A 24,784-nucleotide genomic window follows, 5' to 3' on the forward strand; every position below is an offset into this window, starting at 1 on the left:
TGTAAGAACATATTCTGCTCCTTGCATGGGAACATTGGTAAAAATTTAAAAAGTGACTTCAACCACTTGGACCTTGGCATCCTCGTCAGGGGTTAAAAAACTGGGTCAGACAGCATGTACTTCTGCTGATGGGCTTATTTTGGGACTTTATAAAACACAGGAAAACAACCTCCATGACTCAAGAATAATGTTTCACCATGCGCCACCACAAGAAATTATAATCTGTAACAGACATACATTAACATAACCTCCTTGGCAGAGGCAATGCTGGCAAGTCTCAGCTGATACTGCAGACAGTTTCTGCTATGTTTGACCCTTTTTCCTTCAATGACTGGATACATTTGCTTGGACAGTTTAATTCACCTTTTCACTAATCATTGTGTTGAAATACTGGATAAAGCAGCACCTGTTAAATCGAACTTGAAAATTTAGAAAAACGGTGCCCTTGGACGAATGAAGATCTCCTGAGTCTGGAGAAACTTTGTCGGAAGACTGAGTGTCTCTGGAAGTCCACTACACTTGAGGTGCACAGACTTCACCTCAGGGATCTGATGTCTTCATACAATGAGATGGTGGAAACAGCCATATCTGATTACATCAGGAAACTGGCAGCAGCAAATAAGAAAAACCTGTGGTGTTTGACACAATAAATTCTCTCGTGTCTCCTGCTCCTCCTCTTGCTCGTCCGACATCCTTCCTTGTAGGCTCTTTGTCAAAGTATTTCATATAACCCCGCTCCGTCCTTCACATATACCCCCAGTGTAGGACGGAGCGTTATAGAAGGTCCTTCATCCCAACTGGTGTCAGGATATTTAACTCTCTACTTTAAATATCCTGATGCTAATCCGTAGTGTGTTTTTCTTCTCGTGTTTTTATTTTTTGTTTTTATCTTATTTTAATTTTATTTAATTTTATTTAATTTTATTTAATTTTATTTTTATTTTACTTTATTTTATTCTGTTAATAGTGCTAATTTTGTAATACTGTAAATAATTTGTATATTTTTAAGATCGTTTTATTTTATTTTATTTTATTATCTCTTTACTATTTCTTTTTTTTTATGCACTTTATTTTCATTGTCCTGCTGCTGCTGTTGTAAAAGTGTGTTTCCCCTCTGGGGATGAATAAACGTTTTATATTCTATTCTATTCTATTCTATAATTGGCCCCTGGGTTACCAAAATGGTAAACCTCTCGCTTTTCACAGGGTCTTTTCCCAATGCATTTAAACATGCCATTGTGGAGCCTCAAAAAAACCCGGCTTAGACCTGACTGACCTCAGTAATTTCAGGCCTAATTCTAAGCTTCCATTCTTGTCCAATATCCTGGAGAAGGTGTTGTCTGAGCAGCTGTCTTTGTTCCTGCATCAGAGCGACATCCATGAGAAGTTTCAGTCTGGCTTCCGCAAACATTACTCTATGAAGACAGCCTTACTGAAAGTGTCCAGTGACATCATGTCGGCTGACTTGGGTCAATACACTGTTCCGGTTCTCTTGGATCTGTCCTCAGCCTTTGAAACAGTTGATCACCAGATCCTGCTGAGAAGACTGAGGGATGAAGTGGGACTGTCTGGGTCTGTGTTACAGTGGTTCTCGTCATACCTTTCTGGGCGCAGTTTCAGTGTATCTGCCAATCAAATGAGGGCTGACTTGGCAGATCTGTGTGAAGTACCTCAAGGTTCTTTTCTGGGTCCTTTATTGATTTTGCTGTACTTGATTCCCCTCAGTAAAATCATTCAGAGATTTCCTGATGTTTCTTAACACATTTTTGCTTGACATCCAGCTCTACTGCTCATTTGATCAAACTGAGCCCCAGAGGTTGAACAGCTTAGTCAAATGTTTGCTAGAAATCAAACAATGGCTTAGTGAAAACACTTTGCAGCTAAATGTGGACAAAACTGAAACTTTGGTTGTTGCTCCCAGGGTTGAGTCAGTACTTGGGTGACTAGGTCAGTCTGTTAAACTCAGCCTGAGAAACCTGGGTGTTGTATTTGACAAAGACATATCTCTAGTTCAACACTGCAGAAAACTGACCAGAAACTGTTTCCTTTAACTGAGAAAAATCTCTAAACTTGGGGATATGTTGTCAAAACATGATCTGGAGCTTGTAATCCATGCATTTGTGTCTTCTTGTCTGGACTATTGCAACAGTTTGTTTTCATGTCTTAACAAGAAGGAGCTGTCTCGCCTGCAGTTGATACAGAACTCTGCAGCGAGAATTCTGACCTGCTCAAGTAGAAGAACTCACATTTCTCCGATCCTTAAAACTCTTCACTGGTTATCACTTTCAGAGCTATTCATGGTGAGGCTCCTCCTTACATTACTGATCTGTTCCAGCCTTACACCCCAGCTCGGGCTCTGAGGTCTGTGGATCAGAATCTACTGATGGTTCCTCGCACACGGTTCAGGACCAGAGGAGAGAAATCCTTCCAGGCTGTTGCTCCTAAGCTTTGGAACGAGGGCGCTTGATGGAGTCTACTGACTCCTTCAAGGAACATCTGAAGACATTTTAATTCTTGCAGGCTTTTCCTTGATTTTCTGAGACTCCTGTGTTGTTTTTGGTCTTATCTTGACCGTTTAAGAATTTATTTTATTGGGTATTGTTTTCATGTTTAAGTGCTTTGTGTCCCTGGTCTGGAAAAGCGCTCTAAAAATTTAAATTACTTATTTTATTTACAGGTCTGACTTTATAATTTAACAGGGAGTATGTGGCTGATACTTGCTGTATTTTGTCAAACTTTGAACAGGAGTTAAACACTGCTTCATTCAGAACAAATCTAATTCCATTAATTAACCATTAATGTGTTTCACGCCAAGAAAACTATCAAATCAGAGCGCTCTACTGTGCTGTAAGTGTTCCATTGTAGCGTTCATTCTCTTCTGTTTGGAGACATTGCAACCTCATTTACTGAGGATTATTTCTTAAGCACTTTCAAGGTTTTTTGGAAACTTGAATGGAAACAAAGGATTATTCTCTGAGGTATTTTGTCATTGTGAGTCAAATGTGAAGTCCATACAGCTGAAATTGAACCATGGTTGCCTCCCCCACACTGAAATCTCATCTCCTCTCCACATATGGAACATTATTAGATTACAGTTGCTCTGATTTCCTCTTATCTCTCCAGCAGCATCCAAGTAGAAGCTGCTGTTTGAAAACCAAAAATTTAGACATTATTAGCCAGTAACAAAAGTTCTGTGAGACTTCCTTGCAGACAAGTGTGAAGACTGAAGTAGAAAATCAAAAGCCACTGCACAGTTTCTCTGAGCGCAGCAGGAGTTTACTACATCCAGATGCACATATGCTTTTCAGAGAGGAAGAGAAAGGACACAAGAAGGAGATTTCCAAATGTGATGAGAAGTAATTTATTTGCTTTCATTTGCAGCTAAACTGCATGTCCTAGGATAAAAGTAAAACGTTTGTATTTAATTTTTTCTTTTTTTAAAACCATCTCATGTTCTCCCTTCTAACATATTGATACTTTTTCTACCTCTACAATAGAAGGTATCTTCATTTATAAATATTTTATTGAAAGTAATCCACGGCACAATGTACCAAATAATCTGTAGCAATGTATGGAAAAATCTGTGATGTTATTTTATATAAGGTACAAGTTTTATTGAGACCTCAAAAAATAAACAGGGATTACTCTGCCTTCCCTCTAAAACCAAAATACCAGAGGCTTTTTTTGTTGGTGAAAATATAATATCAAACCTAGTTACTTGCCTCTCAGCACTTACCCTGGCAACGGAGATTCAACCCAATTTCTTTAAAAAGTAAGATTTTGCACAACATCAGAAAAAGTTCGACTTTTTTCAAGAGCATGGAGTTGGAAACTATGTTTTTGCCACAATTAAATATAATTTAATGTCAACTGACATCAGTTTTATACAAATACAAATTTTCTCTTACACAATCTATTTTATGTAATAGTTAAATGCCTTCAGACACTTGGAGAAATACATACTACTGAGGTGGAGTCACCATTAAAAGTTTAGAATAACTGCAACACAAAACCTTCAAAATAACATCACAACATGTTTATCTCGAATACATTAAAAAGTAAGTGATGCCGCCAAGTAGGATTCCAGGGGATGTTCTAAAAGCATAAACACTGTATCAGCAACTAGATTAGAATATAAAAGGTTTGTTTTTTTTCAGCCAAAATGACATTTACAAGCATCCTCACACAACTGCAGGCAACTCACTGTACCTCTAGAAAGTCTTTCAGCCCTCAAAAACAAAAAAGACAAAGACAGAACACAAAGCACCTTCGGCCAGTCCAGAAAAAGCACACCCTGCCTCTGTACCCTTCAGATCAGATGAGCGTGATGACACGTGTTCAGGGGCAAACGTTTGTGCTCAAAACATTTTATTTCTGTTCATTTTTGGCAGCACAAAGGCTTTGACATTAGTAGCTAGTTAGCTCCATCAGTGAGTATTGATTTTGACTTTGGCACTGAATGTTAAAACCAGATAAAGTCCAAATTGGCCCCCGGCAGAGTTCTTGGGGTGACGGTCCACGTCATTGGCTTTAGGAAAAAGGCAGCCATTTAAATGTTTGGAGAATGTTTAAAATGTCTGGGGTCTTTGAGTTACTTAATACAATTAAATCTGGGATGAAAACCTTAGTTACATCCACATGTCAATCATGTTCTCTCTTCCTCCGGTATCCACTTCTGACCTTACCCCGGATGTGGACATCATTATCTTCTCTGCCACGACAATATAAAATTCCAGATATTTTGAATATTGTTGGGTAATACATTAACAAGTGTGCACCAATGCTCACAGATATAAATCTTTCAATTGTTCTGACTTATTTTCTTCCCCTCTCCCTTTCTCTCTGTCCAGCCTCTGCTCCTCGACTGAGGCTGATGCGTGGTCAGTCACTAATAGAAGGGGACAAGCTGTACTTGAAGTGCGAGGCATCGGGAAATCCAAGCCCTTCCTTCCGCTGGTACAAAGACGGACACGAGCTCCAGAAAGGCAGAGACCTCAAAATCAAGACCAACAAGTGAGTTTTAAACACATACACTTTTCTCACCTTTGAGCCTCTGTTTTTTCTATATAGAGAAGGGTAACACTACCCTCCATCTTGTGTTTAATGCAGCAGTTTGTGTCATTATCTCATACAAAATCAGTCCACGATATGCAGCTAATGTCATGGCCTGAGCAGCTCCGCTCAAAACCCCGGCTCCAACCGCGGCTTCAACCTAATAAGCTCCGTCCATTAGCTCTGCTGGCCGGTCACCATGGACATTTGCACATGAAGATCCTTCTCACTGTTCTCTTCTGCTGTATGAATTCAATTTAAGCCCCAGTTAGACAAGAGTCTGCTTCGTTTTTAAAACAACAATGACCGACAGACACTTTTTCATCTGCTCTGTGTCACCCTTTATCTCTCTCTCTCTCTCTCTCCCTCTCCCTCTCTTTCTTCTCCGCTCTGAAGAAAAAACTCAAAGGTGCAGATCGGTCGGGTCCGGGTGGAAGACTCGGGGAACTACACTTGTGTGGCCGAAAATTCTCTAGGGCAAGAAAACGTCACAAGTATAATCAGCGTGCAGATCTGTGAGCTCAACACACGCCATACTTATCCACACTTCCATGTTTCCACGAGTCTTAATAGCGATAGCAAGTCTGGGGCATGAAGCATCCAATCGGCAAACCTGACAGTGTAAATCAGCTTTTAAACACAATTTAGTCTCAACTTATCTTGTTGTCGAGCGTTACCTTTTATCAACCAAATATCAAAGCAAAGTGATGATAGAAGTAAAAAAATGACGAACAAATGAAATTCTAAAAGTAGCAGCGGAAAAAAAATTCATCCTCAGAACATCAGAGATACTCAATTTAACCATGAACCTGAAAGAGAAATTTAATATTAAAATGTGGTTGTTGTGTGTTATTGGTCCTATTGCATTAGTGAGGAAAGTGTTTCTTTTAGTGCACAGCTTGAAAAGTTTAAAATTTAAAACCATATTCCCCATGAGAAGCCTTGCAATTATTACCAGACTCTTGACTATGCTCAATCTTATCAGCACTTTGTTAAGTTAATATCCAAACTAGAAAATCATACACAAGAAATTATTTTTTAATGTAAGACCACAGATTTCTCTGTAAACCTCTCTAAAGCTACGACAGTATGCAAGATTCTACTTCATGTGATTTCTACATTATGTATCGTTTTAAAACATGCAGCACAGCTAACCGGTGGATAAATTCAAATCAAGTATAATGAACAAATCCTACATGTACTATGTGTATATTAAACTATGTGATTTTCCATCAGTTTAATGAGATAAGATATTTCTTTCATTAATATAGTGTCATCAGAAATCATTCGACAACTTAGCTATACAACAATTCTGACCTTGGATTAAAATATAAAAGAGGTATGAGCTAATACTTACTTACTTAGTATCTTAATAAGGTCTAAATACTATTCTAAATGATGAATAATTAGAGTACACAAAACCCAAATCAGCCTTTCTAAACCACAGAAATACAGGAGGGACAACTTTATTCATCATCTAGTCTATCTTCACAAGTTGTGACTGCATTTTCTTCTTGGATCTATTTCCTGTCGTTTGTTTGTAAAATAGTGACGACCACCTCGCCGTCGCCTGGTGTGAGTCATGCCAGACGCTGCAACGAATCAGAAAAGACCTACTGTGCTAACGGAGGAGACTGTTACTTCATTCATGGTATAAACCAGCTTTCCTGCAAGTAAGTGGGAACATTTTTTTTTACATCATCTCACCATGTGGTCGCTCCCATGGTCTCTCCACCTGTCCGAACACCTGTCTGTTGTGTCATCATTCTCTGGTCTGTTCTTCAATTAGCTAAGACGATAAAAATGACTTAAAAAATGTTTACAACGGCATTCCTCAGTTATTCATTATGTATGGTAACACACAACCACACATCTTGTTATGTCACATTGAATCACTCTCATTGATAGCATTGTTAGCATAACATGCTAAATATCTTCTATTGTTGGGAAGCATATATGTTGAAGATAACTAGAGATAATAAAAGCTTTGCTACATTTGACATCTATAACCACAATAAGTTAAATACACACCTTTTATTGAGGTCTACATTAGATATATTTGGAACAATTTTTGTTGTTAAGGTCAGGAATGTTGGAGATGGCGATAATGGTTAAAAAGGCATCAAAGGAGACAAGCTATGAAGAAATATGTGTGACTAGATAAGAATCAAGAATAATGGAGGAGGCCTCTGAAACAAGGAGTTTTTATTTATATTTATATTTATACTTTTTTAACCATCTGCTCCAGAAAGTGTTTCTTTCAATTGTTTTTTAATATTAAAGCTAAAAATCGCAGATGAATCATTCCGTTTCATCTTTGCAGCCAAAATCATGATCACAATTAATCGATTCTTGGACAAAAGAAGCATCTTCAGGCTGAAATATCAGTCTACAAAGAGCTAAGCCAAAAGGCACAACTCTTAATTTACGACAATCTTCTCGCCTCTTGTCATAAGCTTTGAAGATACAACTGGCTAACAAAATTATTTCACTGAGATTTAGGACCTCACCCAAGGGAGGCACAGTAGAATACGAACAAGGTCATTCAACGATCTATTTACAAAGCTAGTGAGATGTCTCTGGCTTGTGCTGGAGGTTTTGTAAGTCTCTTGACCACTTGCAAGCCCAAGATAGTGGACACAGGAACTATGGGATATCTTGGACTGTGGGAAACACTGCAAGAAACAAAAAACACTAGACAGAATGTGATTTTCTGTTTGGGTTTTTCACAAAACGAAAAAAAAAGCAAAGAATCTTGATGAACTATTTTTTCCACTAAAGTTCAGTTTGGCCGAGCATAACTCATAAATCATCTTGTAAGACTGCAGGAAAATGGACATTCTGAAACTTGCATTAAATGGAAGCAATTCAGTATGATGCCAAGAAAAGTCTTGATCAAGTCTGTTGTCAACACATTCTCGGAAAAAAAACTGTTCAGGTGACTAGAAACTTCTGTTCCGTAGTTACAGTAAAGTACAACAAGACATTTTAGTTTTGTTTTGTGAAGGTTTTTCCATTAACAGCATATAAAAATCATTATCTCTGATGGAGACTGAATCACAGATTTATTGTTTCGAAACTTTCATTGTGAAGATGTTCAGCACTGAACTGTATATCTGGGGGTAAGAACACAGACCCCTCTTAAGATGCTGCCTGATGTGAAGCTCCAAGAAAAAACAAATATGCTGGTAATAACTCACTCTCAGTCAAACAAAGTTCAGCTCCTTCTGCAGTTACTCTGATGTGCATTTCTCAACTCGGAAGATGAGATGTTTCATCTGCACATGCTGGGTCATTTATGTAACACACACTTCCCCTGACAGTGTGGATAACAGATGGCAAGTACAGGCATGCATGATCAAACACTTTGTTGTTATTCTGTACAATTGGATGTATCTGCCAGATCTTTATCCGCAGTTCTTTCAGTCTGTGTAGTGTCTCTTTCTTTATATCCATCTCGATAATTCTTTCACTAGATTGATGAAAGCATGGGGTCATTGCTGAAGGAGACATTTCAGGATTCTCATTTTTACTTGCTGACTAGCAGGAAACTCGAATACATGGAACCTTTATCGGTTCAAGAGAAATGTGGAGAGTTGAAACGCTGAGTCTGCCAAATAGACACTGGTTCTACGATGAGACCACAAGCTCCATCACATCGCCATCGCAATATACAATCCAATATAGCTACAGTGGTCACGTTGAATTACATTTTTTAAGCTAGTGGACAATAATATGAAGAGAATCCAAAAACTGAAACCTTTTTTTGCACATCCAATTTTCCCTCTCTATCCTCTTCAAATACAGTACATTGATGGCGCCACCTACTGACTTCTTAACAACATGACACTGCTTCATGATGCTTTGTTGTTGAGTTTTGTAGGACTTCTTTTTATATCATATGATGTTGTTCTGCAGAAGAAATAAGTTTCTTTTTGGCCACTGAACATTTTAGACTTCCTGCACAGATGCTAGTTAAATAAAATATTTTCCGCTATGACTGTACAATTAAAAAAGAAGCACAATGCGAAGAACACAGGAGACAACTAATGTCTGAACATTATGGCCATGTAATCTATTTTTTACTCCATATAAGTATGATCTGTGCAGGGTTAAAAGCATGGCCAGATAATGAAGGAATAGATAAGGTGAGGGAAATCGAGGGATGGAAAAAAGTGGAGGAAAAAAAGCCTCTGTTGGCAAGAGCTACTTCTTCTCCGAGTGTCTCCCACCTCTCTGGCTCTGCTCTATTTATAACTCCATGGGAAATTGCTGAGTGGGCTCTTCCAAGGGTTTCTACTGTAATTGATGCAGGTTGTCTCTGGTTGGTGCGGGAGAGGAGAAAAGGTTTTTCGCAGGCAGGCCATCTCCAAGGGTTGCATTTTGACCACCATCCCGTTCTTAAATACTCTTGTGGGTGGTAGAAATGATCTGAGTGCTGATGTTGAGCTGTAATGACTATAAAGGCGGCCACATCCGTAACACTATAAAACAGCGGTCATCAGCTGTTTGGATGCATGAGCGTCACTGTTCAATTAGATGCATGCTTTCATTAGGCTGCGGTAGGAGATGATTTAATATCAATTATAGCCATAACAAGTCCAAATCAATTACGCCTGAGAAAAGGCCACAACACCATTAGAATACTGCTTTCCAGGCATAAAAAACCTCCAGCACCTTCAGATATTTCTCAAATGTACTTTTTACAGCATGAAGCTGCAGTTAATGATCGAAATTAAAATATTCCATTCTTTAAACATCAAACATACAGTGGATCTTTTATAGGGACTTTAATTGTTCCAACTTATAAGCCACATATTTCGAATCAGTATCAGAATTCTGTTTATAGCCTGGTTCTCTCTATGAGTGCATCGGTCCCCAGTCACAGCCAGGAACAAGTATTTGAGGAATTTGTTACCAGTTATTAATTTAATTACTGCTATGTCTGGAAAAGGTCCAAATTGGCTTGTGACTCTTGACCTACCAAGACACTTCTTTCTGTAACGTTTACCAAAAAAATCAGCTTGTTGTTAGGCTAATGGATAGACCACAAATGGAGAAACGCGCTGGGGTTCCTGTTGATCTAATGTTACGGTGTATTTCTAATTAAATTAACTTTTTTTTTGCCAGCCATGTTGTTTTATATTTGCTGTTTTTAACTAAAGGTTGTCCATCAAAAAACAGTTATTATAATCACGTGATGAACCAACCAAATCTGTCTTTCTCTTTTCTGGTAATCATGTGGTTCCTAAACCTTTTTGTCTGGCACCATTTGTTGAGGATACCTTTTTCTACAGAACAACAGATTATAAAAAAAATGTTAAATACGTTTTTTTCACAACTTTACAACAACACAATCAAATTCAGGATATTATTTGAATAATAATAAACTGTTCACAATGCCCATATAGACTCATCTCTGTGTTTGTCGTCCATTAATGTCTGTTTTAACACTCAAAGTTCAAAGTTGATTTTCGGTGACAAAGCGTTTCTTAGTTTTAGCGAGACTGGGTGGATTCTGAAAGAGATATCTGTGGTGTTTCTTGTGTGTGTTCCTGTTTGATGCTTTCTCTGTGTAAATTTGACCCCTCCCGCATTCTGCACCACCATCACATGACCCTCATGACTGTAGCAGTGATGTCATTTTGATGGTGGTGATGTCACAGTATGCAGGCCAGCCATCTCTCTCTTTCTTTCTCACTATACTCGGTGGATTGTGCTGTTTCTAATCCCTCATTCTCTTTTATGTCTCTTTCCTACCCCTCCTTTCTCCTCTCCTCCTGTCTTTGTCCTCTCTTTCCTACTGTTCCTTCCTATTCTTTTTCCGTCTACACCCCGTCCCTCCTTCTGTGTCTTGTTTTCCCTCCATCAGGTGTCCCAATGACTATACGGGGGACCGCTGTCAAAACTCCGTCATGGCCGGTTTCTACAGTATGTCCATCCGCTCTTGTCTGTCTTCTTCCCACTGAGATGCTGCATGCAACTATGGAGGTGCTGAGTGGAGGAAGTCGTATTTGTGTGTGTGCACCCCTGAAACTTCCTGTCTGCCCTGGTTCCTCTTGGTGTTCCACTGGTCAACGGCATTCGATTCACAATCTGGTTAATACCTGACAGAGCTCTAAATACAAGCCCCTTCATCCTGGGGTGTCAGATGTACACATAGCTTGATCAAGGGAAACACACGGCAGAAATAGAGGAGGCAGAACAATACAATGTAAGCTAGTTTTTTTTTTTAACACTGATGATTCATTCATTTATTTTAACGAGTTAGCCAACTAGTATGAAAGTCTTAACTATAGATAAAGATTATGTGGGTCATTCTACAAAACAATTTTCACTTGGCATGACCAAATTTCACCATATTATGATATCAGAGCTAGCAAGTTTACAATTCAGCAAAAAATTGATAAACAACACTCATAGTTTCTCTATCTTTTATTTGTTATGGGGTTAATTTACCATCAAAAAGGGCAAATAAATCATATCAAATTGCATTGTTTGAGACCTTGGCTCCTTCAAGGAGAGTGTTGTCTATAAGTGATGCTACTTTTTTAATATCCAGAACATACTTTATGCACAACTTGTTATTAAAGTAACGTAATAATCACAGAATTGATTATTCTTATTCGATCAAAATCCTTTTGAATGATCACTTTGGGTGTTAATTCTGCTGGACAAGGGGAAATTGTCCAAGTAAAAAGTGTAGATTTACTTTCACAATGACTGAAACCTATTTTATATAATTCAAAACACTATATTATACAGTAAATCAAATACACATTGACACATTTTCAAGCTATTTTTAAAAAGACTGAACAGTTTTGTAGACTGACCCATGTGTGTCTACAATAGTAACTTGTGGATGTCAACTCTATTCAAGACAAAATACAAGATCCGACATCTCAAGCATCAATGGATCATCTCTTTGATCTGTTTGAAAATATTTGATAAACTTTCAAAAATTAACCACATGTGGAAATATTTGGTAATTTAAGAAAGATAATTACTCAATTACAACATGTAGAGTTAGGATTAAATATTAATACAATCCAGGTTTTAAACATTCTTAATATAGATGTGATGCTTGGGAGTGGAAAGTGGTACCTTGGCGTAGCATAAACAAGGGTCAGCTATTTTTAATATTATTAATGCAGAACTTTTTTGGACATCCATTCATCAATGCCCAGCAATATTATTAGTATTTTTCGAATTTAACCATCTCTTTAGTTATGTGAAGCTAAGCTAAATATAGCTTTTTGGATTTTTGCTTGATTCATTAAAAAAATATTTTGTGAATTAGAGATTACCTGCATGATCTCTGGCATGGTAAGAAAATATTCAACACAACGTCCCATGGAAAACTGCTGTCTCATTATATCATCCAACCACAAGGGGAGATGAATGCAGCACTTTTCTTGTTTGCAATAATGGCCGTTGTTTACGTCACAAAAGAACGTTATTCTGTGTGAACTATCTTCCTCATATGACCCCTTCATCCTCACGCTACGACCTGTCCTGTGTGATGTGCTTTTGTTTGGTGCTCCTTTGGTCAGTAGAAGGAACAATCGCTGCTCCTTGACGTCCGGATGGATGTTCCCGCTGTCACATAGGCAGGGCTGGCGTTCCTGTGTAGTGTTTGCATGCAAAACCACGATAATTGGGAATGCTCTTAGATTATCTTAAAAAGGTTGTAAAACTTTACAGAGCAGTAGTGGGACAAAGTGCTATACAAGAGATATACTGTAATCAATACGAAGCACAGCGTTTCCAGCATCCAGCCTCATCTGCAGAGCCAGCCTCATCATGTGGTTTCTGTTGGAGAGTAACTCACTGCTTTTTAAACTTTGCTTACTTGTTTTTTTTTTTTCATTATTTTACCTATTTTTTTAGAGATGTATTTAGTGTAGTATGTGATATGTTTTTATTTGTCTCACTGTCTATGCATGTTTCTCTGCCTGCTGGTGTCTCTTTCGCTTCATTTTCTCCCACTTGATTCCCATTTTTTTTCTGTGTCATATTTGGGGTCACAGAGCTGAGGCTGTCTGAACTGTTACTGAACGCTGTCAATCAGAGATACCGCTAATGAATTTATATCCTGGTTAAACAACAGCAGGGCATGGAAATAATATATTGCTCCAAAGTGGACATTAAACCTGACCCTTATCTGTCTCTTTCCTTTCACAACGTCAACGTTCTGCGCTGGCAGAGCTTCTCAGAATTGAATTTATGGGTATGAACCGTTATTATTCATTTTTCTGTTCTTTAAGGGTTTGCCAAGATCCTCTCACAGTCACGCATTATTGTGCCATCTTCTCTCTGAAGCCAACAACTGGGTCTCTCTCAACCTGTCCCCCTCTTTCTCCTACCCACTAACCTGGTTCTGAGACATGTAACCTCCCTCCTCTGCATGCATTCTTCCTGCTACTAAATTTGACTCTCCAGAAATAGCCAACAGACGGAAAGTCAGACTTCTCCATTGTGTCTATTTATTATAACCCAGAGAAAATATCCTAAAAGAAAGTCAGTTTAAAACTTAAATCGGAGCTGATGTTTGTTCAACCTTCTCGCCTGCTGCTCTTACCTGTATCAGCTGCTTGTGACAACCACACAATAGCAGGGCCAGACTCTCTTTGTTTAGAGCTCTCTGTGGTTATCCTTTTAGAGAGATGTCGAGAACATTCTGAAGGGTTGACCAATCCAGCTTTCCAAGTTTAGAGCAGATATTCAAATCACACCAAATGACTCTGACAAGTGCAAAATGATGGACATATTTATTTATTCAAGTGCAGGTCGGCCAAATGTATTTTGTGAAATAAAAACTGCAAGTGAAAAACAATAATGTCATAATATTTAAGTCGCATTTGTCAAATGTCCGGGGGACAAAACTTGCGTGCCAAGTTATTTTAATTGGCCAACAGGATCGAAAGTCAATACAGATACATGTTAATATTGATAGTGCGTATGAGAAGCTAAAGAACAGAGTGTCATCAACATTATAATAAAACTAAAAAAGAAGACAGTGGGAATAAGAGAATTAACAGAAACTCGTTTTTGGTATAAGACAGCGATATACATCATGGTGCATTTCTTACGGACCTAAATCATAAATGTAAGTTGAATTGATTTAATCTTATTTCAAGGGTCTCATTCTCGGGATTCTTCTTTGTGGGACACCAAAATGGAGAGCAAGAACTTTTACTTTTACTAAAAAAACAAAACACTAAAATTAACAATAATGTTCTCAAGATACAGCAAATATTACAGGAAAAAAACAACAGGAACTCAGCTTATTTAAGTAATTGTGCTGGTAAAATTGAGTTGTAGAGATGTAGAAACAAGCCTTAAACACATTGACACAGTTTTCAAAGATTCATCAAAGCGTCAGACAGATCTCACACATTCTGCTCTCAATTTTCACCTTCATAGTTCGTTCATTGATCGTAAAACTTCCAGCAAATATGCCTCAGGCAGCAGGAATATTAACCTTCAAGATGATTCGTCTCATCTAATTAATCCATTACAGACAATCCAAGGTTTCTGATCCAATTTGTTGCTGCCGGAACAAAACCAAAAAATCAGGCCAATGCAAAGTTTCTTGGGACCAGTTATCGCTGGATCCCCCCGCTGTCTCCCTCTCAGCCCTGTCCTCCCCCTCTTCAGCCCTCCTCCCTCCCGGGGTCTACATGTTTCTCCTGCTTCTTCTCCCCCACACGTTATCACCCGTTTGTAGCTTTTTCTGTTGTTGTCTTGACGTGTGACAAAGTGTTATGCCACTTCAGGCCGACACAAAAGATGTGAAAATAGGGCATCATGTTACATGATGGTGGATCATTAGAGAGTAATCAATAAATTTCCTTCTTCGCCTTTGATATTGATCACTACTGGATATAATCTGAATTGTATTGAACATGTCAAGAGATTCTAGTCAATTTTCTAAACTATTGTACTTCTATGATTTGGATGTGAAAAGACAGTATTCTCTTTGCCAATATATTAGTATATTGGGACAAATACAATATAAATGCAGCACATCAAAGTTGGTCATGTGCCATATTTGTTTTAGTGTGTGTCTGGCCTTGAAAGGGTTAACTCTTTGAGAATCTTTTGCTGGATTCCTGCTTTTAATTGACCATCGTGAAAACTGCTGAGTGGTTTTATCAACGCAGGCATGTGTTCAGATCCCCTCCATCTCTAACATGCCATCCATCATCTCATGGTGTGTTCAGGGACAACAGACGTAGTAATCATAGAAGTGTGTTCATAGTGTTTTCTTAAAGGGTAGCAGTAGCATAGCATTTCAGCAAGAGGAGTGTGTGTTTGTGTGTGTCATGAGTGTGTTTATGTCCAACAGTGTGGGCGTGTGAACATGTTTGTGTGTGCTTCCGTTCACAGAGGCTGAAGAGCTCTACCAAAGGCGGGTGCTGACGATCACAGGCATCTGTGTCGCGCTGCTAGTGGTTGGCATCGTTTGTGTTGTGGCCTACTGCAAAACCAAGTATGTGTTTGACTGAAGTTTGACATGAACAAATTAGGCTTCTTCTGATAACCCGTGTAAGCAGACCAGGGATTGTTTTTGAAGGGTATTTTGAATTAAAGTTATTTTATATTATATTCAAATGTTTTGTCAACAATATGATTAATGATTTCAATTCAGAATCTCATAAAATATAAAGGTGAATACAATATAATTGAATAACTATATTAGATTATGTCATGGAATAATTACACTTCATTGGTAGGTTGATATATAGTTATTATGACATGATTGCTTCCGATAACAGAAAACTATTCCGATTTTTTAATGCTTAAATGTACCAGAATATTTGCTCTAAAGAGACACCCTATATATGTATTCATGTTGTTCAATGTTATCAGAAACATGTGTGTAATTAAAAAGACAACAAAATTTTGTGTGTATTTCAGTTGCCAAGGAGACTGCAAAAAATTATTAACTAGATTTAACAGATAGAAGTGGCCTGTTTACACAATACAACGATGAAGCCTGAAGTTTGCTGAGGATGTCAAGAAAATGTTCAACAATTACACAACAAGTCTGACTCTATTTCTAAATTCTCTTGATTTTCACAGGAAGCAGAGGAAGAAGATGCACAGCCACCTACACCAAAACCAGAATCAGTGTTTGGAGCCACCACACCGCATGCTTGCCAACGGCCCCAACCACCCGGGACCTGGTCCAGAGGAGATCCCCATGGTGGACGTGAGTTTGAAAAAATGCCACATTAACTCTTCATGTTGCTGGAATATAATATATAATATATAATATATAATATATAATATATAATATATAATATATAATATATAATATATAATATATAATATATAATATATAATATATAATATATAATATATAATATATAATATGTCTGAGTATTAAGAATAGCATTTCGCTGGATGGATGGATGGATGGATGGATGGATGGATGGATGGATGGATGGATGGATGGATGGATGGATGGATGGATGGATGGATACAGAGAAGGGCCATGTAATGAATACTAATAACCTGTGATGAAGAAGCTGAAAAATAGTCCATGTATTCATTTTGTGTTTGCTAGTACATCTCCAAGACGGTTCCTACGACAGAGTGTGTGATCAGTCATGGAGCAGAAGGTGCAGGGAATTACGCAGGCAGCCGCATGTCCACCCGCTCCCACCACTCCACCACCGCCTCACATGCTTCCAGGTCAGTTGGGATGTAAGAGTATGAGTTTGAGAATTGTCTACATGAAAGGTTAATATGAGGTGTAAATGGACTAAAACCGGAATGTAAATGAATTTGTTGCACGTAGTGATGTAAGCATGTCACAGGAAGAAAAGACATCGTATATCGTAAGGAGTCAGAACTCATTCTCACTCACTCTGGTCTGTTTCTGATTCTTATGACCTTAGCGATGAAACTACATCTCTGCCCACAAAACTGTTGTGGTTCTCTTTAGTGATCATTCATGGCCATCATGGGTCAAATAATTTGAAGTCCAAATCAAGTTTCCCGAAAGTACAATCTGACCTAAAAAAAAAAAAAGCCTTCGCTGGCTATAATCTTTTTTCTAAATATAATCTTAAATTTCTTTCATCACATCTAGGAACATTTGTCCTTTCTTTTAGACAGCAAATGTTGTGACAAGAATAACAAAAACAAAAAGCAGAATAAAAAAGGTTTTAGCAAAGCATAGTTTGGATCACATTTTTTAAAATCTGCTTTCGCAGCGGTTTTGGATAATATGTTTACCATACTTAGTCACAGAGCAGCATCACATTTCTCTTGATTTATTTTTGGCGCTACTCTACTTCCAATACCATTCAATACACAATATAAGTGACACCAGACCAAACCTAGTCTCAGACCCAGGTATTCTCTGAGTAATCTTACATGGAAAAACAAAAGTTTCCTTCTAGTTTCATCCCAATTACGACATTATTTTTCACAGCAAGTATAAGCTAAGCTTTTTCAAATATTTTGTAAAAATAGCACAGTGAGAGAGGGGCCAGTGTATTGTGTACTGGGGGGGATGCGTATATTTTGTGGTTTCATCAACTCAGACTTGGAGAAAAGCACTCACTGAGTAAGGGACAGTTCCTTCAGCAAATATCACTTTTGTCAAGGAGATGCTAAAAGCTGCACTACATAAAATGGCTTAACTGGTTTAATGTTCTACACAAACTGCTTGATTTGTATTTTGTCACTCTGCCAGAGTTCACAATGTCATGAATGTAATTGTCTAGTTTAATATTACATAATTCAAGAGTTTGCCAAATGAAATAATTCCCACAATTAGTTGCCAACCTAAGCTGTCCACAAGAGAGTCATTATATATATATATATAAAAAATATATATAATCAGTGGCAGGCTTTGCTTTTCACACATAGGCCTTCAGTGGCGCATGTTTGAAGAAATCCACCTCTCAATAACTACTTTAAGGTTCTTTATACACCACAGGGATCTGAGTGTGTACTGTTATATGTCAATAGATGTTTATCATCAAATAAACATCAGTGCATTATATCAAAATATCACTCCAACTACAGTCTGTGTGGTTTCCATGGCCACGAAACACACGTTCTGCATCGCGTCCCCCACAGACACACACACTACGCGCTTCAGCGGCAAACACACACACAAGCACCACTATTGATTTCATAAAGCGCAACATTATTTAAAAAAAAAAAAGAAAAGGCATTTACTCATGTAATCCATGGAGGAAATAAATAATTCCTTTGAAAATCGTGAAAGACTCGTCTCGGAGTTAGCATCACTTTCTTAATAACATCCAGGTTTTCTTGAAAATGGCTTTGCAAGTATAGCCGCGACCAGATCAAGCTCTTAGGTTAGGTTAGGTTAGGTAGAACTTTATTGATCCCTCAGGATCTCTTCAGCCATTGCTTGAAAAACAAACAGTTAAATTAACTCCAATCATTGTTTCAGCTCCATGTGACGAGCCTCAGTGTTATCCAATCAGAGGACATGAATGCTTCACGTGTTCAACGCGCTCAATGCGTTCAGCGTCGTGGAAGCTGTGACGCGGTTAGCTTCCAAAGCGCTGACGTTGTGTCGCTAACTCGAAACCTGATTAACACAAACATTCGGCTGCCGTTGATTTCAATGGGCAAGGGCCATCTCTAAAACGACTGAAGGCCTCGGGTAGATTTCTTCTGGCACCTCAAACATGATTGGATGTTTATTTATATCTTATATATTTTTTTTAAAACTGATGTTTGAAACAGCTACATTTGATTCTGGGTATACTCATTCCATGCAATGTGATGTCAAGAAACACGATTAACATTCAGAAGATGCCACATGACCAAACAGTTATGCGCTAACTTAATGTTTTAAAGGTTAATAGACAAAACCCGGTGCTGTTTTAATACAAACAATACATAAATAAATAAAAGGATGAGCTATCACTGGACACTGGACAAGATGTTATGATCAGAAAATATATATATATATATATATATATATATGTAAAAATGTATAGTTCATAGATAGTATAAAAGCTAATAAAACATATGATTTAAGACAATATTTTCATTTAGGAAAGAATGTTACAATATTTTAAAAGAATAAAAAAAACATTTACTTTTTATAGAGTGTATATATACAGTGTATATATATATATATATACACAACATAAAACAACCATGCGATGTATATATATTGTGCCCCAAAAATATAATAGAACAAAATACATGCTTCTGTGCATGATTGTTTTATTGTATACAATAATTGTTCAAATAAATGACAGTTATTGAATCAATCATTTCATGAAAATGGCAATACCACCAGGTATTGGTGGTATACCACCAGGAAAAATACAAAAAGAAAAATTAATAATTAGACTCAAATTGAGATTTGATTATTTTGGGGACATTTAACCTGGAGGGTCAACCCAGTACAGACTATGACGTGTACACCAGCTTTTTGTAAACTGGTCGTGATTGAATTAAAACAAAAGTTAATGTTTTAATCACATTAATGTAATGGATCACTTCATGTACGTATCGCTTAGTAAGGTTAGAATCGGAGCCAGCACTGAGACAGCGGTTTGGACCAGAGTTTTTATGCGATCTCTCCCTGACCCGCAGACACGAGGAGCAGACGTGGAGCATGGAGCGGACAGACAGCATGAACTCAGACTGCCAGTCAGGTGGAATCTCCAGTTCTGTGGGGACCAGCAAGTGCAGCAGCCCTGCATGCATGGCCAGGAGGGCCGCTCACTGGGGCTGCGGGGACGTCACGGGCCCGGGGATGCAGTACGGGGACTCCTATGACTCACTACGAGACTCACCTCACAGTGACAGGTAGGAAGGTCTCAGATCTGTGGATCCAGCCGTGAGCATCTCTGCTCTGTAGTGACATCTAGTGGAGAATGTGGTGAAACTTTTAAAGCCTTTTTTTATCTAGTTAGATAGTTCTTTCCAACATCTACAACAATGTCCTTGTTTAAGACTGTGACAATACAAAAAATAAATAACTTAACTTAACTGTTATGTTTAATAGCACAGGAATAACAACGACCTGAGTATTTACAGAAAAAAAAATACATACATTTTCTAAAAAGTGTAGTACGTGTAGTACTAGTTCAGTTTTTCAACATTGTTTTTAAACCTAAAACTGGTCTTCTTCTGCAGGTATGTGTCAGCACTGACCACACCAGCACGCTTGTCTCCGGTGGAGTTCCACTACCCCCCGCTACCCCCACAGGTGCCCACCTTTCAGATCACATCACCCAACACAAGCCACGCCCTCTCACTCCCCCCTGCTGCTGCTGCCTACCACAGAGACGACGACCAGCCGCTACTAAGATGCCCTGACGTACGTACCAATGTTCTGGGTCGGTTCTGTGTGGATTTGTTCCCCCTGATGCAGGGACGTTAGCATATGATAAAGCAATTCAAACATAATGTATATATCAAATACATTTTCATAAAGGTTGTTAACAGGTGTAATTGCTTAGGTGGGGACCCTTGGTTGTATGCGGGGGTTGGACACGCTGTCAATTGTGGATTCATTGGTTTACAATATTCTTATGCTGTGTTTCAGGACCGAAGTCTGTATAGGCAGCCTCGACGTCCACGAAGACCATACCTGACAGAGAGCACAGGAAGTCTACCATCCAGCCCCTACCGTCTCCCTGACGAGGAGGCCTACGAGACCACGCAGGAATACGCCTCTTCGAGAGAACCCATCCGAAGTCGAAGACGCCCGCGACGCAATCGCCTAAACGGACACATCTCCCAGAGGCCCACGGGCCAGCGGGACTACAGCTCACAGAGCTTCAGCCAATCAGAGGAAGAAGAAGAGGAGGAGGAGGACGATGACGCTCACGGGGAGAGCACGCCTTTCCTAAGTATGCAGAACATGAACGTAGACCTTCCCTTGTCCGTACCGGGTTACCGCTCTTCCTCGGGCGCGGACACACGGACTCACCGCGGGCCTAGTCGGTCGGGGATGCGCAGCAACGGCCGCAGCTCCCAGTCACAGCGTTCCAAAGCCGACAACATGCCCCTTTAAGACTAAACCTCCTGCCACCAACCACCTGACACATGCCCCCCTCTCCTACACATGACCAGTGGACTAGAAAGCCGCACCTAGGAGAAATATTTTTATTTTGTATAACAGACAGATATTCTAAACAAATGAAATATTTATTTTCATTTCAGCAAAAATTGTCTACTAGCTAACAGCAAAGACTTTTTTTATAACGGGGGGGATATTTATATGTAAAGTTTTTTGATTTACAGCATTATGAGAGATGAAAAAAGAATTACGTGCCAATTTTTTCACGAGTTAGATAAATAGAATAATATTGTGGTGCCTTTTGCTGTATGCTGAAGTCGGAGGTCCCGTTGAGTTTTTGTAGCCTTTCTTATGGAGACTCCTCGTTTTTATAGAGACCGACCCCCCTCCTTCCTTTTGCTTTGGTTTTCTCTCTGATTTGGGATCCTCCTCTTTTTGAACTGTGATCTGATTGTGTCATCATGCAATATTGATTCCTCCTGTGTTAAGGTGTCTGTTTACATGGTTACAATCCACGCTATGTTTTACAGGGACCACACGAAGTTTAGGATAGATATCTCTCGGAAGATTCTAGACGGATGAACACGCATCGGTTATGTCTTTGTTCGCTGCCTGTCAAACATTTGTCGTTAGTGTCAGAGTGTCTTCAATGGAAAGTGACCTCAGATTCCTGTGTAGGTGTTCAGGGTGCTGCCAGGAGTGTGTGTGAGTGTATGTTTTCTGAAGCTTCATTCCGTCAGCGCTTCTGTTCGACCCTCACCCACCCTCACGCTGCCAGAAGCTCCATTGCACTGTACCCCCCTCCCCTCCATGAGCAGTCGTTGGCCAGGGAGCTGCCGATCCAAACCCACCGAACCAATCCAGTTGTAATCCAGCCTGACTCCGGCCTCCCGTGGACTGCCCGCTCGTTTCCTATGCCAGCAGCTTAGAGCCGCACTGTGTCTCAGGACTTTCCCTTCACATCAGCCAAAAGACTCAAGCAAGAGAGCTCCTCGTTCACCCTCCTCATCTCCTCGCTGTCCTTCCGTGGGTCACGACCAAGGGAGTCTGTTGCTTTGTGTGTGTGTCAGTCTGTGTGTGTGTGTAAGTGAAGGTCATACTACTGAGGCGGTGATGTTGAGGTCACATATGTTCAATCTGAAGCGGAGCTGAGGAATAAGCCCCCGCTGCTCACTCTGGGTCTCTTCTGTCCTTTCTTTTTTCGTACAAATATTCCTGGAAGCTTTGCAGGGTCCCTCAAAGTTAGAAGGTCACCACAATCACCACGAAATGTCTTGATGGTGCAGGATCGCGCTGCAAGAGACTCTGCTTTATCACACAGCCAAATACGTAACTGCATCCTTGATTTGTCTCAGTATACTTTTAATTACTTTGCTTGGTCATATTGACTGAATGATCTGTTGTTCGTTCATCCTTGGCTTCGTCCACACTATGTTTTCAATTCAGGATCCGCATTGGTTTGATTTGGCCCCTGTGTTCATACTACTAAAGCCACAAAGATGAGATTTCTGGCGAACCAATGGCATTTTTTTTGCATCATAGAAATACATTGCAGGCGTTCATTCATCTGTTTCTTCCGGTCATTATACCGTTATATAACAATACAATGGGTCTGAAGGTCATGAAATAGTTAAAAAATAGCAGCCCTTTATCTAATGTGGAAGCATAAACAAAAAAATGTGAGTCCATTATGTTTTTCAAAGGCTCCGTCAGCTTGATGATTTTATTTACAATTTGTTTTCTCTTCTCTTGCTGATTGATTGATTTTGAAAGAAACACTAGAGGCTTCTGTGCATGATTGCGTCACAACACGAGCCAAAGAGCTACATTTTGCCATCAAAGGGTGCTACATAAGATCCAGTTACGCTTGGCTGCTAGTACTAAAGTAGTACAGCAAGTGTCTTGTAATCACACAGAATACAATTGGTGACAAGTGGAGCATACCATTAGTGCTCAGAAGTTAACAATGTTATTGCTTTATCACTCAAGGCAAAAGTCACAACATGAATTTGGCATTTTAAAAGTCATATAACCACAAATCTAAGATGGCATTGCAACAGTATAAGCTTTAACCATTGACATTAGACCCAAACGTTTATGGTGGAGGCTAACAGTGACCAGCAACTGTTTTTACAATGGGACTTCCTGTTTGGTCATCGGTCAAGTGAGGTTCACATGTCATAGCATGGGCACAGGATATCTGTTGTCGAGCTAAAGGGGATCAAAACCTTACGTGAAAACAAAAGTGTGGACGCACCATGTGTTTTAAGTGTGGACGCACTATGTGTGTGGAACCCCCTGACCCTCCATCGTTCACTGCCCTCACAGTTTCACCCCTTCGCCCCTCAGAAGGAAATAGATGCAGCAAGGGTTTGGATTTTCAAACAGCACACTCAGCAGCTTTTTCCACATTCAGTATACTTTGGGCCTAGAGACCCCTCCACTGAGGAAAATGACACTGTGTTGCATTTGTGTCTCATGTTGATTTGTTCCACAGGACATGCATGGATGACAGATGTAATGTGGTAAACTAAAAAAAATAAAGTGGAGCCCTGTAGAGTCACTGGATCCTTCTAGAATGACCCTTAGAAAGAGGCTTTATTTAGCTCTTGGAATAGAGTTGGCTTGTATGGTCTTCTATCACTGTAACCAATCTGGGGATTTGCAACATGGAGTAACTGCAAGTGAGGGTAGTGTGCTTCTAGAGTTAGTTGAACTGTTAACCCCTCTCTTCCCCTCCTCACCCTGCACTCCCCCCCGCCCTGTACATACACACCAAAACTACACGCAGAAGTCATGAGCAAGCACACACTGTGACACACACCCACAACTCTTCCTTCATGGTCGCCAACAGTTTGTCTTTTTTTAACAAATGGCCCCCCCTGCCCCTTTCTCGTCCTCCTCACCTTCCTCTCCTCCCCCCTGCATGTCCTAGTGGTACTGGTAGTTGGGTGCATGGATAAAGCAGCAAGCAAATATTTTTTTTCATTCTGTGAAAAAAAAGATGAAAAACGTGTCTTCATTTTAACATTCAGCAATAAAACCCCAGACTTCATGTCATTCTTGGAATATGCTAGAAGATTTTTTGCAAGTTTTATCAAAAAACTAAAAAACATACTACTTGTAAAAGAAGAAAAAATCCAAACCATCCCTTCATATGAAAAATAAAACTTAATTCCAAACATTTTGACTTTGTGTGTCCATGTGTAGTGCTGTATTCTTTTTATTGTGTGTGTTTGTGCGAGTGTGCACATATTTATGATTATTGTATGTGTTGAGGTTCAGCCCCCTGCAACCGCGACGAGGAATAAACCAAACAAACAGATGGAGCAATGTTGTGAGTTTGAATCGGATGGTGTGTGTGCATGGTTCATTCTGTGCGGGTATTTAGGTTTTCAAAATTGGCCATTTTTTTTATCCCTGTTCCTTTTTGCACATTTAAGTTTGCAGATTTCACTTTTTACCTTTTTTTCAAGGTTTGTAAAAGGTGTGTTGGCAATTTGTCAGTAGCGATTTATCGGCACACCCTTTATTGTTCATTGTATGGCAGTGTTGTCTAGTGATCTTTGTGCTGTGTGTTTACTTGAGAATGTTTGAATTTTCATTGTATGTTTAGGGTGTGTGTCTTTTCTCACCCATTGTTGTATAAGGGCAACTAATGTGTAGATTCAAGTGTCTCTTAAATTGATC

The 24,784-nt window shown here is 39.2% G+C and overlaps 1 protein-coding gene across 2 annotated transcripts in view; it reads left to right on the forward strand.

Annotated features, from left to right (window-relative positions):
* Positions 1–24,276, forward strand: part of nrg2b (neuregulin 2b) — a 41,223-nt gene extending 16,947 nt beyond the window's left edge. Inside the window, exons 2-12 of one of the 2 annotated variants that reach the window (XM_087798595.1) lie at positions 4,851–5,013; positions 5,449–5,567; positions 6,602–6,725; positions 10,925–10,983; positions 13,259–13,282; positions 15,445–15,547; positions 16,141–16,270; positions 16,628–16,755; positions 19,660–19,875; positions 20,206–20,389; positions 20,618–24,276. In XM_087798595.1, coding sequence (XP_087654721.1) covers positions 4,851–5,013; positions 5,449–5,567; positions 6,602–6,725; positions 10,925–10,983; positions 13,259–13,282; positions 15,445–15,547; positions 16,141–16,270; positions 16,628–16,755; positions 19,660–19,875; positions 20,206–20,389; positions 20,618–21,088 — 1,721 coding nt within the window. In that variant the 3' untranslated portion in view covers positions 21,089–24,276. The remainder of the gene's footprint in view (positions 1–4,850; positions 5,014–5,448; positions 5,568–6,601; positions 6,726–10,924; positions 10,984–13,258; positions 13,283–15,444; positions 15,548–16,140; positions 16,271–16,627; positions 16,756–19,659; positions 19,876–20,205; positions 20,390–20,617) is intronic. The other variant, XM_087798596.1, reaches the window with a different exon arrangement.
* Positions 24,277–24,784: the final 508 nt, after the last annotated feature.

Source organism: Callionymus lyra, chromosome 9 (genome assembly GCF_982586985.1).
Source record: "Callionymus lyra chromosome 9, fCalLyr1.hap1.1, whole genome shotgun sequence".
NCBI lineage: Eukaryota > Metazoa > Chordata > Actinopteri > Syngnathiformes > Callionymidae > Callionymus > Callionymus lyra.